This window comes from Oryctolagus cuniculus, chromosome 19, assembly GCF_051225735.1.
Source record: "Oryctolagus cuniculus isolate XC-2025 breed Fujian yellow rabbit chromosome 19, ASM5122573v1, whole genome shotgun sequence".
Lineage (NCBI taxonomy): Eukaryota > Metazoa > Chordata > Mammalia > Lagomorpha > Leporidae > Oryctolagus > Oryctolagus cuniculus.
Window position 1 is genome coordinate 42,665,512 of NC_142885.1, and position 14,827 is coordinate 42,680,338.

Sequence of the window (14,827 nt, forward strand, 5' to 3'; positions counted from 1 at the left end):
AGTGGGTAAAGCCTCTGCCTGCAGTGTCAGCATCCCATATGGGCACTGATTCTGGTCCCGGCTGCCCCACTTCTGATCTGGTTCTCTGCTGTGGCCTGGGAATGCATCAGAAGATGGCCCAAGGCCTCTGCACCTGTGTGGGAGACCTGGAAGAAAAGTTATTTATTTGAAAGAGTTAGAGAGAGAGAGAGAGAAGTCTTCTACCCACTGGTTCACTCCCCAATTGGTCTCAGCAGCCGGAGCTGTGCTGATCCGAAGCCAGGAGCCAGGAGCTTCTTCCAGGCCTCCCATGCAGGTGCAGGGCCCAAGGACTTGGGCTACCCTCCACTGCCTTCCCGGGCCACAACAGAGAGCTGGATTAGAAGTGGAGCAGCCAAGACTTGAACCAGCGCCCTTATGGGATGCTGGCACTGCAGGCAGTGGTTTTACCCACTACATCACAGTGCCAGCCCCCCAATTTTTTTTAAAAAAAGTATTTATTTTATTTACTTGACAGGCAGAGTTAACAGAGAGGAGAAACATAGAGCGAAAGAGACCCTTTTTTAAATTATTATTTTATTTGAAGGGCAGATTTACAGAAAGAGGGAGACACACACACACGCACACTCTCCCATCCGCTGGTTCACTCCCCAAATGGCCTCGACTGCTGAGGCTGGGCGAGGCCAAAGCCAGGAGCGAGGAGCCTCATCTGGGTTTCTCATGTGGGTGCAGGGGCCCTAGCACTTGGATCATCTTCCACTGCTTTCCCAGGCACATTAGCAGGGAGCAGGGTTGGAAGTGGAGCAGCTGGGACTTGAACCGGTGGTCATATGGGATGCTGACACTGCAGGTGGCAGCCTAACCCACTGCGCCATATCGCCAGCCCCGTTTACTATTTTCTTCCCAGAGTGGCTGATGAGGCTGTTTTGAGTGGTGTGTGCCAGGCTCAGGAAAGTTTAGCCACTCCCCTGTAGGCAGCAGGGGACCATCAAAGCAGGGGAGGGGGACACAGAGCTGCTTCTCACCTCCTGCCCAGCCTGCCTTTCTCAGTTTTCTCGCTTCCTAGCGCTAGATCAGGAGCTGGTCTCTCACAATTCCCTGGGACTCCTACTGACCACAAGGGGGCAGCAGCGACTGGTCACTCTGTCCCTTCTACAGGGTGGATGAAGATTCCTTCAATCATTACTTAAAACTGGTGGGGATGGCCTAGACTCCCATGTTCACGAATTATCCAATACCCTCTAACCTTTTCTCCAGTTCTGTGTCTCTCTCATCCCCCCCCCCTTTAAAAATTAACTTGAGAGGCGGAAAGACATAGAAGTCTTCCATCACTCTCCACATGCCCCAAGTGACTGGGGACTGGGCCAGGACAGTGCATGGGACCCAGGTCTCCCGCACGGGTGGCTGGAACTCAGTTACTCTGCCAGTGGTGAGTTATCAGCGCTGCCTCCCAGAGAGCTGGGGTCAGGAGCCGGAGCCAGGAATTGAACCAAGGGACTCGGCTATGGGATGTGGGCATCTTTAACGCTCACCCCTCCCTGCTTCTCTGTTGAATTACCCTACAATATCAGGTGCAGGAGGAAAGCAAGGGAGGAGAGCCCACAGGCCTGGGCCCATTGCGTGAACGGGTGGAGAACAAAGCGCTCCCAGCTTGGAGGCCCGGGCTGGAACGGAACCAGCATGAAACCGCAAAACTGGCCAGGGGCTCACATTTCTTGAACGTATGCCTGCAGGCATGGTGTGGGGCCAGGGGCGGAGCAGAGCCTGGGAGGGCAGAGCCTTGAAGGCTGGGGATACCCTGGGGCTGCTCAGACTTCCACATCTCCCCACGCTCAGTCATTAATTCCATGGCACTGTGAAGCACCTACTGTGTGCCCAGCCCTGTGACAACACCAAGGATCCCAAGGTGAACAAGACAGGGCCCCGGTCCCCGCCCTCACGGGGATCCCCTTAAGTAGCCATGAGCAACTGTGACCGGCGCAATGAGGGACAAGGGCGGGCTGCGGGAGCAGGTGCACATGTGGGAGCCCGACTGAGCCAGGCTGGCGGCTGCTTCGAGCTGACAGCGAGCCAGGGAGGGAGCTGGGTAGAACGTTCTGGGCAGAGGCAGCCGGCTGGGCGTGCGTAGCAAGACGGGAGCGAGCTGGAGTAAGAATCTCGGCCAAAGAGCCAGGCGCCTGCAGCGAGGCAGGGACACGGGTGGGAAGAGCTCCCTGGCTGCGGACTGGGCTCCGGGCCAGAGATAGGGCAGTCAGAGCATCTGTGGTCGCTAGGGCCAGGTGTGAGGGCCCGGAGCGGCCCTGGGTTTCCTGCGACTGCGGCTTCTCACCCCGGAGGAGGAGCCGCAGAGGCTGTGGCAGCGGGGACCAAGGCCTGGGCGCGGAGCCTGCCTTCCTGGCCCGTCCCTCAGCAGTTTCTAGCAGGAGACGCTTCCACGCTCAAGACGGGGAAACTGAGGCCTGAGGACAGGCAGTGTTACTCGGCCAAGACACGGAGACGGAGGCCGGGGCGGTCCCGTGCTGGGCGCACTCAGTCCTTGTCCTCTCCTTCCTTGGCTTCCGTGCCCTGCAGGGGCTCCAGGCAGTCGGCGGTGGTGCCTCCTCCCGCGCCTTCTCCCGGGACTCCATTCGGGATGCTGCCGCCGTCGGCCTCCATCTTCTCCTTCAGGTTCCGTTTGAAGAAGCCCACCTGTGGGAAGAGAAGCCCAGTGAGCCCAAGTCCCAGGGGGGTGCAGTGAGCCCTGGAGCGAGCTGGGAAACCCCGCCCCGGGCACGTGGGGCCCGCCCCGCACACTGTGGGCTTTGTCGGAGCGCTCACTCTTCTTTCCTTTTAAGATTCATTTACTTCTTTGCAGCCAGCATTCTGGCACAACGGATTAAGCTGCCACCTATATTGCCAGCATCCCATGTGGGCGCCGGTACGAGTCCCAGCTGCTCCACTTCCGATCCAGCTCTCTGCTATGGCCTGGGAAAGCAGTAGAAGATGGCCCAAGTCCTTGGGCCCCTGCACCCATGTGGGAGACCTGGAAGAAGCTCCTGGCTCCTGGCTTTGGATTAGTGCAGCTCCGGCCCTTTCAGCCAATTGAGGAGTGAACCAGTGGATGGAGACTCCCTCTCTCTCTCTCTCTGCCTCTCCTCTCTCTGTGTAACTCTGACTTTCAAATAAATAAATAAATCTTTAAAAAAAGAAAGTGGAGCACTGACTAAAAACTTCTTACAAGATCGGTCTTTTAAAAAAAAAAAGAAAGAAAAAAGAACAAGTGTGCAAAGACATGACTCAGGACAGCCTTTTCTTGCCATTTAGTTTGAAACAGATGCAAATTAGAGATAATCTGAAATGTTCCTCGGTAGGGAGCTTGTTCCATAAAAGAGGGGGCACCTGGACAGTGGAGCACTAGTGGGGTACAGCTGTCTGTGCTCAGACTGGAAGACATGGAGGTACACTTGTAGGGGCCGGCGTTGTGGCGCACCGGGCGAAGGCGCTGCCTGCAGCATCCCTATCCCATAAGGGAGTGCCAGTCTCCCCATCCAGCTTCCCGCTAATGCGCCTGGGAAGGCAGTGGTTGATGGCCCAAGACATGATACCCATGTAAAAAGCAGAGAGAGAGAGAGAGAGAGAGTGAGCACTAGCGCTTCTGTCCACTGGTTTACTCCCCAGATGCCCACAAATGCCCAGAGCTGCGGCCAGGACAAAGCCAGGAGCTGCGCATTCAATACGGTTCTCCCCCTGGATAGCAGGGCCCCGATTACTCGACCTATCACTTGCTGCCTCAAGGTATGCAATAGCAGGAAGCTAGAGAGAAGTGCAGCTGGGACTGGAACCTAGGACACAGACATGGGATGTAGGTGCCCCTAATGGCGACTTCATCACTGCACCAAGCGCCTGCCCCTTGCCTCTCCCTTTAGACTGTGAGATCCCCAAAGGGCAAGGGACCAGATCTGTGGCGAGTGCCTCTGTGTCCAGGGCCGGGTACCAGGCCTCAGCACCCGGGGGTCCTCCAAATGTGGGTGGTTCCTGCACCCAGCCCTGGCGCTGCCAGTGCTGGACTGAGGGACCCTGGGAAAGCCTCTGCAGCCTGCTGTGTAGCGGATGGGGACAGGTGGAGGCCCCCCAGCATCAGGGCTCCCTGGTCCTGCCGACCCCCTCCAGGGGGTGCCTCCCCCCGGGGCCTCACACCTTGTAGAGCGCCAGGAAGATCAGTAGCAGCAGCAGCAGCCCCCCGACGCCACTCAGCACATACAGGTACACCATCTCCTTCTCGAACACCACGTCCACCTTCATGAGGACCTGGGAGGGAGGGAAGAAGCCACCTGAGGGGGCCCGTGCCCTCACCCAGGCTCCGCCTCCTCTCACCTGTCTGGGCTGTGTCCCTCCTTTGGGTCCCACGCTGCAGCCGCATGGCGAGCATGCACCCTGGGCCCACCCTCCGTCTTCCAGGGCTCCCCAGCTCAGCAGCGCACACAAAGCCTCCCAGTCTCTGGCTCCCCCAGCCCAAGACTCCTCTTCCTCGCTTGTGCCCCGGCCTGCCAGCCTCACAGACTCCCGCTTCTCACACCTGCCCTGCCCGCTCACAACCCTGGGCCTCTCCGCCCCCTCCGACTGCTGGGTTGGGAAGCTACCATCGACTCCTGCTTTGGGAGTTTTTATTTTTAATTGGGGAGGAGGCAGGCAGAGAAAGAAAGCAAGCTCCCATCTGGTGGTTCGCTCCCTAAATGCCCACAACAGCCAGGGCAGGGCCAGCCCATAAGCCAGGAGCTGGGCACTCCATCCAAGTCTCCCACGTGGGTGACAGGGATCCAACTACTTGAGCCATCAGCTGCCTCTCAGGGTGAGTGAGCATTAGCAGCGAGCTGGAGTCAGGACGGGACAGGAACGGGGCACTGAACCCAGGTACTCCGGTGTGGGACGCGGGTGACCCAACTGCTCAGCTTGCGCCATCGTCTGACCACACACAGGCGGCCCTGACCGCCCCCCAGGGCTTCTCCTCGGCAGGTGCACTGGTCTGGCCCAGAGGAGGAGCTTCTGACTTGTGCTGAGCCCCACCCATCGCCCCTCTCGCTCTGCCCTGGGTGCCCCCCTCCCGCCCCCCATGTCCGCCTGTGGCCCATCTCCAGGGCTTCTGCGAAGGCCGAGGTACCTGGGCCACTGAGGAGTTACTGCCGTAGAGGTGGAAATGTTTGCTGCTGTTAAAGGAGATGGAGAGGGAGCTGCAGAGGTGCCACATGGAGGAAGCCTGCGGGGGCGGGGGGAGGACGGAGAGGCGTCAGGCCCCGGCAGGAAGGAGCAGAGGAGGGCGGGTCCCAGCTGGTGGGTGGGCCAAACTTCCCCATACAGAGCCCCCAGGACCCACCCACAGGCCTCAGTAACAGCTGGGCAAATTCTAAACACAGCATAGCTCTCCGGGTAACTAACGGGGAAACCTTCAAGCTGGCAAAGGAAAACAGAGGGAAACTCCGCTGGGGGCAGTAGGGGTGGGGTGGGGTATGGGGTATGGGGGTGTCCTCCCCAAGGCCCTGGCACTCAGGCCCCCGTCCACGTCCGTCAGCGTCAGGAGCAGGTGCTACCTCAATTTCGCCCACCAGCTCCACAGTCCCGAGCACTTCGACCAGCAGCTCCTGCTTGAAGATGAACGGGCAGCGAAACTGGGCTCTGGGGAGACAGGGCTGCCCGGGGCGGGGCGGCGGAAGGATCGCAGGCGATCAGAGAGGCTGTTCCGCCCCGCCCGCCCCGCGCCATCCTCGCCCCGCCCCGCCCCGCCCCACTGCCCTCACCTGAGCCGCGCTGGGCACCCTCTTCAGATCCTCACGCTGGCAAGTGACAGGAGGCTCCTAGCAGAGGGTGTGTGTGTGTGTGCTGAGTTAGCAGTGGGGGACTTCCCCACTCTAGATAAGACCTCCCCACCAGGGCCCTGCCCCCATCAGCCCAGTCCCATGCCCAGCTCCGCCCTCTTTACCCTGGGGGAGCTTATCCACCAGACACCCCAGACCACTCCCTCCAAGCCCCACGCCCCACCCCCGGGCTGTGGTATCCCCGCCTTCTCTGGGCTGCACCCACCGTCTGCACAGACCACTTGTACGTAATGGGTTCCTCGCCGTGGGGCACCGGCACCCCGACCAGGGCCTCCAGTATGGGCATGCTGTGCTGGTGCAGGGAGGGCGGGACCCGCACCTGGGATGGAGACAGGGTCAGTGAGTGCATGGCCGGGATGCCACCCTGCCCGGAGCAGCCCCCGCCTCTCCCCGCCCTCACTGGCAGAGGCCCCGGGGATCTGCTCCCCGCGAGCTGGTGCGTGATGATGCGTGATGACGGACCACACCTGAGCCCTCCTCAATGGGAAAACCGCACCCTCCTGCTCCGCTGTCACCATTGAAGGTTTGGCTGGCTCCCCAAGGCCAGGGCAGCTTCCACCCTCCTATATCCACCCAGCATCTGCCTGCAGGACGGCCGGGGATCTGCCTGTGCCGCTGACTCTGGCCTTGACCGTAAACTTCCTGAGCAGGGGAGCTGCGGCTTCTGCCACCTCTAACTTCCCAGCCCATAATAGGCCCCAACAGCAATGCGCAAGTTGACACTTGAACAGGATGGATACAACGAGTATTCCTACAGAGCAGGCTGGGAAAGACTCACTTTGAAAACCGCACTGAATTAGGAGACGTCTCCAGATCACCTTTTTTTGTATAAAAAGAAATACAGAGGAAAGTGACGTAGGAGTGGCACCAAGGACATCTCAGACAAGCGGGCAGATCCATGTTCAATTAGAGGGTTTTACTGCTTATGCACCGCACAGACATTCGCGGGGGGCAACACACCAGTGAAATCCAAAAGGCCCAATATCAGCGGCAGCGTTTGAATTTAACCGTGAAGATGATTTTAAAGAGAAATCTATATTTATTTGGGAGAAGGGGTGGGGGAGAGAGAGAGAGAGAGAATATGCCTCATCCTCTGGTTCATTCCCCACATGCCCAGAACAGCTGGAATTAGGTGAGGCGGAAGCCAAGATCCAGGAGCCCCATCTAGGTCTCCCGTGTGGGTGGCAGGGAGCCAAGGACTTGAGCCATCACTGCTGCCCCCCAGGGGGCGCACACGCAGGGAGCTGAGCCAGGACTCCAGCCCAGGTTCTCCGACAAAGGCTCCTGGCATCTTACAGGTCACACCTTAACCACCACACCAAACACCTGCCCTACCCTTAATTTCTTTTTTTACAGGCAGAGTTAGACAGTGAGTGAGAGAGAGAGAGAGAGAGAGAGAGAGAGAGAGAGAGAGAAAGGTCTTTTTCCGCTGGTTCACGCCCCAGATGGTTGCTACGGCCGGCGTGCTGCGCCGATTCGAAGCCAGGAGCCAGATGCTTCCTCTTGGTCTCTCTCCCATGCGGGTGCAGGGCCCAGCACTTGGGCCATCCTCCACTGCACTCCCGGGCCACAGCAGAGAGCTGGCCTGGAAGAGGGGCAACCAGGACAGAACTGGAGCCCCCAACCGGGACTAGAATCCGGGGTGCTGGCGCCACAGGCGGAGGATTAGCCAAGTGAGCCGCGGCGCCGGCCCCTACCCTTACCTTTTAATCCCATTTTTCCCATGGACTTTTTGAAGTACTCATAGACTACATATTATAGTTACCCACCAAAATAAAACAAAAATGCTCTGGGGTTTGGCCCAGTGGCTATACTGAAGCACCCAGGTCCAATGCTCAGCTCTGGCTCCTAATTCTGGCTTTCTGCTCTCTCCGGCAGTGAAGACGGCTCAAATAATTGGCTTCAGGGCTGCCTGCAGTGCCAGCATCCCATATGGCCGCTGGTTTGAGTCCCAGCAGCTCCACTTCCTATTCAGCTCTCTGCTGTGGCCTGAGAAAGCAGCAGAAGATGGCCCAAGTCCTTGGGCCCCTGCACCCATGTGGGAGACCCTGAGGAAGCTCCTGGCTCCTGGCTTCGATGGGCACAGCTCTGGCTGTTGCAGCCAATTGGAGAGTGAACCAGCAGATGGAAGACCTCTCTCTCTCTCTCTCTCTCTCTCTGCCTCTCCTTTTCTCTCTGCGTAACTCTGACTTTCAAATAAATAAATAAATCTTAAAAAAAGAAATATTGTCTAAAACAGGATGGCAATGCCTGGGGCTAGAGGGTCTTATGGACCAGCGTGAGAATGATGGGGCCCGCATGGGTAAGGCACAGGCATAGGACCCAGGTTTGCCGCCTGGGCAAACTGTCTGGTTTTATGGCTGGCACAGCACCTACCCAAGTACCTCAACTCCAACTTGGCTCATGATACGTTTGAGTAAGACCCTAGCCTCTGGGGCCGGCACTGTGGCACAGCTGGTAATGCTGCCGCCTGTAGCGCCGGCATCCCATATGGCCACTGGTTCCTGTCCCAGCTGCTCCACTTCCCATTCAGCTCCCTGCCAATGGCCTGGGAAAAGCAGCAGCAGATGGCCCAAGTGCTTGGGCCCCTGCCATTAATATAGGAGACCTGGAGGAAGCTCCTGGCTTTGGTCTGGCCCAGCCCTGGTCATCGTAGCCATTTGGGGAATGAACCAGTGGATGGAAGATCTCTCTCTCTCTCTCTCTCTCTCTCTGTCTCTCTCCCTCTCTCTGTAACTCTGCCTTTCAAATAAATAAGTAAATCTTTTTAAAAAATATTTATTTATTCATTTGAAAGGCAGAGTTACACAGAGAGAGGAGAGGCAGAGAGAGAGAGAGGTCTTCCATCCGCTGGTTCACTCTCCAACTGGCCTCAAGGGCCAGAGCTGGGCCGATCCAAAGCCAGGAGCCAGGAGCTTCTTCCGGGTCTCCCACGTGGGTGCAGGGGCCCAAGGGATAGGGCCATCTTCTGCTGTTTTCTCAGGCCACAGCTGGGACTGGATGGGAAGTGGAGCAGCTGGGACTCGAGCCGGCGCCCATATGGGATTCTGGCACTTCAGGCCAGGGCGTTAACCTGCTGCGCCATAGCGCCAGCCCATAAATAAGTAAATCTTAAAAAGACAAACAAACGAAAGACTCTAGGTTCTCTCTCTTGCACTCTTTGTCTTCAAGTTCTGTGCTTCTGTGGGCCCACAGGCGCTAGCGGCTGAGGTAGACACTGTGCACCTGTGCAGGACGACAGAGCCAGGTGGCAGCTGGGCCCGCGGAGGGTAAGGACACTGTCTCACTGGCACAGCATCCCTTGACCCCAGGCTGGGGCCGAATGCGCGTGGGATCCATGGGGACCCTTCTCCCGGGGGTTCATACCTGGTATGTGTGCTTGACATGACGGATCTTGGGGCCTTTGGGAGTGAAACTGACATAGAGCGTGGAGTTTTCCTGCCTGTGGAGGGAAGAGCAAAGATGGGAAGTAGATGAGGTGGCGACGTGGCCTCAGGCTGCCTCCGAGTTGCCGGGGCTGTGCCAGGGACCACACGAGCACCATCTGAATCAATTCTTGCCAGGAACGGCCTGTTGTCTTCCTTGGGAAACGAAGGCTCCCCCAAAGGCGCCAGGGCTGGAGGTTAGGGCCTCAGGCCTCGGCCTCCCCACCGTGTGCCACCTCCCCAGGATCTCTATGCCTGCTGGGCCCTGCACAGGTGACCACACCAGTACTGGACTCCCTGCCCCATCCCTGTCTTTCCTGGCTCCAAATCCTCACCCAGGTCAGCCTGGTTGGCATTCATGTGCAGCGGCACTGGAGACGCAACCTCAGACCCTGGCCCTGTTCTTATCTCAGTGAGCCGGCTTGAAAAAGCACCTGTATATCTCTCATCTCCTTTTCTATAAATGAGAAAATCCAGGGGCTGGCACTGTGGCATAGAAGGTTAAGCCTCTGCCTGCAACGCCGGCATCCCAAATGGGCGCCGGTTCGAGTCCCACCTGCTCCACTTCTGATCCAGCTCTCTGCTAATGGCCTGGAAAAGCAGTAGAAGATGGCCCAAGTGCTTGGGCCCCTGCATCCATGTGGGAGACCTGGAAGAAGCTCCTGGCTTTGGATTGGCCCAGCCCTGGCCATTGTGGCCAATTGGGGAATGAACCAATGTATGCAAGATTGATTTCTCCCTCTCTCTCTAACGCTGCCTTTCAAATAAATAACTAAATCTTAGGCATGCGGTGCCGGCACCCCGGGTTCTAGTCCCGGTTGGGGTGCCGGTTCTGTCCTGGTTGCTCCTCTTCCAGTCTAGCTCTCTGCTGTGGCCCGGGAAGGCAGTGGAGGATGGCCCAGGTGCTTGGGCCCTGCACCCACATAGGAGACCAGGAGGAAGCACCTGGCTCCTGGCTTTGGATTGGCACAGCGCGCTGGCCGTAGCGGCCATTTGGGGGTGAACCAACGGAAGGAAGACTTTTCTCTCTCTCTCTAACTCTGACTGTCAAAAAAAAAAAAATCTTAGGAAAAAAAAGAGAAAATCCAAGTGCGGTGTCCGTGAGTCTTTCCCGCCACACATTCTGAGATCCACGAACTCTGCATGCAACACGGCCTCTGCAGCTGGCCAGTGTGAGCACGTCTCTCCCCTCTCTGCTGGCGCTCCTGCCCCCCGGGAGCCAGCGTCTGGTGCTCCAGGGTTCGCCTGGGGCTCTGGGGTCAGACAACGAACTTCAGGTCAGACCCAGTGGCTGTAGGTTTGGTTATTAGGAGAATGGAGAGAGGCTCACAGCCTCCCACGGAGACCCTGCACACTCCAGAGAGAGCCAGCAGCCACGCCGAGCAGCATGGACCCAGGGCCAGCTCGCGATACGCTTTCTCTGCCCCGAAACGCTGACCTGGCTCGGAGCTGGCAAAGGGCTCCCTCTGGTTTCCTCTGTTGGAAACCGCTGGGGGACATGGCTGGAATCGGATCTGATCACCCTGTGTGGGCGGGTGAGTGGGGTTCTGGGAGAGGAAGGGGGCTTGGAAGGAGAGCCAGGGAGGCAGGGTGGGGCCCCGGGTGGGAGCAGGGGGCGGGGTTGGGGGACTCACTCCTCGATGAGGATGTTGATGGGGTACAGCACTGGGATGCTGGTTGTGGCCGAGTTATCCTCCAGGAGGCTCGAGTCCTCGTTGTGACTGCATTGGGGAGAGGAGGAGCCGGGTTGGGAGGAGGAGCAGGACCAGAGGGGTGGGCGGGGCCTGCCGGGCTGGCTCACCATTTCACTTGGGCGTGCAGCTCCACCAGGTCTTCCCAGGAGCTGTTGAGCAGCGTGTTGAACATTACCTGGATGACAACCTGGCAGGGGGACGAACCGGGCACGAGACTTGTCGGGGGAGGCGGTGGTGGTAGGGTAGCCCCTTCCCGGTCATCAGTCACCGGCTCCCTTCTGCAGACAGCCGAGCCCCCAGCCCCCTGGTGTACTCACCGAGCTGCCCGCTCTAAAGATGGGAGAGCTCACGTTGCAAGACAGGGTCTTGGTCAGGAGCTCGGGCTCCCCCGGGAGCTCCTCGCAGCTCACAGGTATCTGGCTGTGCGGCTGGCAGTGAGCAAAAAGCACAGGACATCACGGTGGGCAAGGCCAAGGGGCCGCCTCCCCCAGGGCTCTGTCCCTGTCAGGCTGTGTTCTGAGAGAGGCAGAGCCAAAGGGCCAGGGGCACAGACACAGGTTTAGGACCAAGACGGTAGCAGTGTGAAAACAGGAAGTGACCGAGCAGTGCAGAGATGGGAACGGTGCACCTGTTGTGGCATGAACCAAGCAGAGAATATTTCGAGATAGTTAAAATACTGTGGTCTCTACATGGGCAGCAACTGCTGTTTAAAAAGAATTTAGTTCATCTATTTGCAAGTCGAGAGAGAGAGAAAAAAAGAGAGAGAGCGCGCCCATCTGCTTGGCTCACTTGCCCCCACCCCAAATGCCTGCAATACTGGGGCTGGGCTGAAGTCAGCTGGAAACTCAACCCAGCTCTCTCACATGGGTGGCAGGGACCCAACTGTTTGAGCCATCACTGCTGCCTCCCAGGGTTACAAGGGTGAGAAGCTGGATTCTGGGAGTGGAGCTGGGACTCGAACCCTGGCAGTCCGATATGGAATGCGCACATCCCAACCAATGGCCTAACCTCAAGGTCATACACCTGCCTCGCAGCTGTTTTTTTTTTTTTTTCCTAAGAGCTTGGGGAAACGCATTGTGGCACAGTGGGTTAACCTGCCACTTGTGATGCCAGCATCCCATTTGGAGTCCCGGCTGCTCCACTTCCGGTCCAGCTCCCTGCTAATGCACCTGGGAAAGCAGCGGAAGATGGCCCAAGTCCTTGGGTCCCTGCACCCACGTGGGAGACCCGGATGGAGTTCCAGGTTCCTGGCTGCAGTCTTCCCCCAACCTGGCCGCTGCAGCCACTGGGCGTGAGCCAGTGGATGGGAAATCAGTCTTTGTGTGTGTGTGTGTGTGTGTGTGTGTGTATCTGTCTGTAATGCCTCCTTTCAAAGAAATAATAAATAAATCTTTAAAATTGTTTATATTTAAAACAATGGTGGCAGACAGGCGTTTGGTGCAATGGTTAAGTCGGCACTTGGGATGTCTGCTTCTCTCACTGAGGGGGCCTAGTTTGAGTCCTGCAACTCCATTTCTGATTCAACTTCCTGCTAATGTGCACCCTGGAAAGCAGTAGTGATGGCTCAAGTCCTCGGGGGCCTCCAACCAATGTGGGAGACATGGATGGAGTTCCCAGCTCTTGGGTCAGACTGGCCCAGCCCTAGCTGTTGCAGTCATCTGGGGAGTGAACCAGCAAATGGACAATCTCTCTCTGCCTTTCAAGTAAAATGAAAATAACTTAATAAAAGTTTTAAAAGTTCCAGGGGCTGGAGATGTGGTGCAGCGGGTAAAGCTGCCGTCTGCAGTGCTGGTATCCCATATGGGTGCCGGTTTGAGTCCCGGCTGCTCCTGTTCCAATCCAGCTCTCTGCTGTGGCCTGGAAAAGCAGTGGAGGATGACCCAAGTCCTTGGGCCCCTGCACCCGCATGGGAGACCAGGAGGAAGCACCTGGCTCCTGGCTTAGGATCAGTGAAGCTCTGGCCATCGCTGCCATCTGGGGAGTGAACCAGCGGTTGGAAGACCTCTCTCTCTCTCTCTCTGCCTCTTCTTCTCTCTATGTGTAACTCTGCCTTTCAAATTAATAAATCTTAAAAAAAAATTCCAGGGAAAAATAAATAAATGGAACAACTGAGGTCATCTTTGAAAAAACAGTTTGGTTACCTCTAGGCAGGCAGCGAATGGATCTTGGTGAACCAAGTGCATTTTTAAAAAATGATTTATTTATTTGTTTATTTAATAAATGTGCTGCCTCCCAGGCACATTAGCAGGGAGCTGGATGGGAAGTGGAGCAGCTGGGACTGGAATCAGCGCTGCAGTATGGGAGCTGGGAGTCCCAAGTGGTGGCTTAAGCTGCTGCACCACAAGCCCCACCCTCACCAAGTGCATCCTGTTGACCAAGTACACCTGGGGACAGGTTTACACAACCCTCGTCATGCGGCCCTCGGACTAGCCCTGCGGCTGCCTCCAGCCTCATTATTGATTGTGGAACCCAAGGCTCAAAGAAGAGTAAAACTTGTCCCCCAGATCACGTGGGAACCGGCTCTGACCCCAGGCCCCACCCCCACCCCGCAGGTGCACAGCAGCTGCTGCCGCCCACGCATGCGCGCTAGGCTGTGCACGCTGCCGGGGCTCAGAGCGAGCAGGCGGCAGAGGCGGAGGTGGCAGCCGCTCTCTCTCGGGTCGCAGCTCAGGCTCACCTGGAGCGCCTCCACCTTGCGGAAGGAAAGCCCCTGGGGGAAGCGCAGGTCCAGCTGCACCCAGTACGCATCCTCTCCGGGGTTCCTCAGGGTCAGCTCCACCGAGAGGCTGGCCGAGGGCGTCAGGCGCAGGACGCTGGACCTGGTGGGGAGACCAGGGAAGAGTTACCGGGCTGGCGATGGAGGACGCTGGCTCCCGCCCATCCTGCCGGGGCTCCAGGGGACTCATGTTTCCCTGACAAGGCCACCAAGGCCCAGGGAGGGAGGTGGCGGCCCCAGGGGACCTATCTGGCCAGGGCCAGGGAAGCGGCTTTGGACCCAGAAGATCACCATCTTTGCAGCACACTGGGGGCTGCCCAGGACAACAGCGCGGAGCAGGTGGCCGGGGTCGGCCTCACAGACCTGGCGGTGGAGAAGGACAGCCCCAGGTTGGCCTCGCATTTCTTATCCTCCCCGCAGTTCTTCTCAAAAGGGATCTGAAAGACCACGCAGCACAGATGAGGAGCCGCAGGCCCCAGGCCCCGCCCCGCCCAGGCCCCCCAGACCCCGCCCCTCTTACCTCCTTGGTCTCTGAGTGCGGCAAGGGTCTCAGGATGGGCTGCCTGTCCTTGCCCTGCAGTGCACAGAGAGGGTGACGGCGGGTGTGGAGGGGGTAGGTAACACAGAAGAGGGCTGCGGGGTGGGGGTGGGGGGCTTGGGGCTCGGCTGGGCTACCTCCTTCTGCCGCAGCCACAGCCTTGTACCGAGACCCTCTCTGTGGGGGCAGCTCCTCAGTGTCAGGCCAGCTCAGGATGCCCCAGCCCCTGCCCTGGACAGGAGATCAGGGCTGCAACAAAGCAGTTCAGGGTTTCACCCCGGCAGGGCACCTGGCTGCGCAGCCGCGGGCTCACCTGCTGGTGGCCCCGGGTCTTCCCCGTGGCGCTCCTCCGTGCACCCCAGCGCCCCGGCTCTGGCCAGATCAAGGCCAAGGCTTTCCACACCTTTACTTGGGGCCAGGCCCCACGCTGGGCCGCTGGGTGTACACCAGAGAACAAGATGGACCCTCTGCCTCCCTCCCACTCCCCCATCTGTGGTGGGAGGAATGACCCGGCATTCCCGACATTCCCAACCGAGTGGGCCACGGGTGGGCACTTCACGGGACAATTACAGGGCACACCAGGACTCCTACCCCAGGCGTGGGGGTCAGGGGAGCTTCCAGAGGGA

The 14,827-nt window shown here is 58.4% G+C and overlaps 1 protein-coding gene across 3 annotated transcripts in view; it reads right to left on the bottom strand.

Annotated features, from left to right (window-relative positions):
- Positions 1–536: 536 nt before the first annotated feature.
- Positions 537–14,827, bottom strand: part of ITGAL (integrin subunit alpha L) — a 68,920-nt gene continuing 54,629 nt past the window's right edge. The window contains exons 20-33 of one of the 3 annotated variants that reach the window (XR_016225871.1): positions 14,184–14,237; positions 14,027–14,100; positions 13,625–13,766; positions 11,265–11,375; positions 11,055–11,134; positions 10,888–10,974; positions 9,195–9,270; positions 6,607–6,646; positions 6,034–6,147; positions 5,751–5,807; positions 5,544–5,642; positions 5,117–5,212; positions 4,156–4,266; positions 562–2,667 (exon numbers count right to left, since the gene is read on the bottom strand). Coding sequence is in view for 2 of the 3 variants with exons in the window: in XM_017337750.4 (XP_017193239.4) it covers positions 2,509–2,667; positions 4,156–4,266; positions 5,117–5,212; positions 5,544–5,642; positions 5,751–5,807; positions 6,034–6,147; positions 9,195–9,270; positions 10,888–10,974; positions 11,055–11,134; positions 11,265–11,375; positions 13,625–13,766; positions 14,027–14,100; positions 14,184–14,237 (1,260 nt within the window). In the remaining variant the exon portion in view is untranslated. Of the gene's footprint in view, positions 2,668–4,155; positions 4,267–5,116; positions 5,213–5,543; positions 5,643–5,750; positions 5,808–6,033; positions 6,148–6,606; positions 6,647–6,724; positions 6,862–9,194; positions 9,271–10,887; positions 10,975–11,054; positions 11,135–11,264; positions 11,376–13,624; positions 13,767–14,026; positions 14,101–14,183; positions 14,238–14,827 lie in introns of those variants that run through there. The other 2 variants (XM_017337750.4, XM_089321174.1) reach the window with 2 other exon arrangements.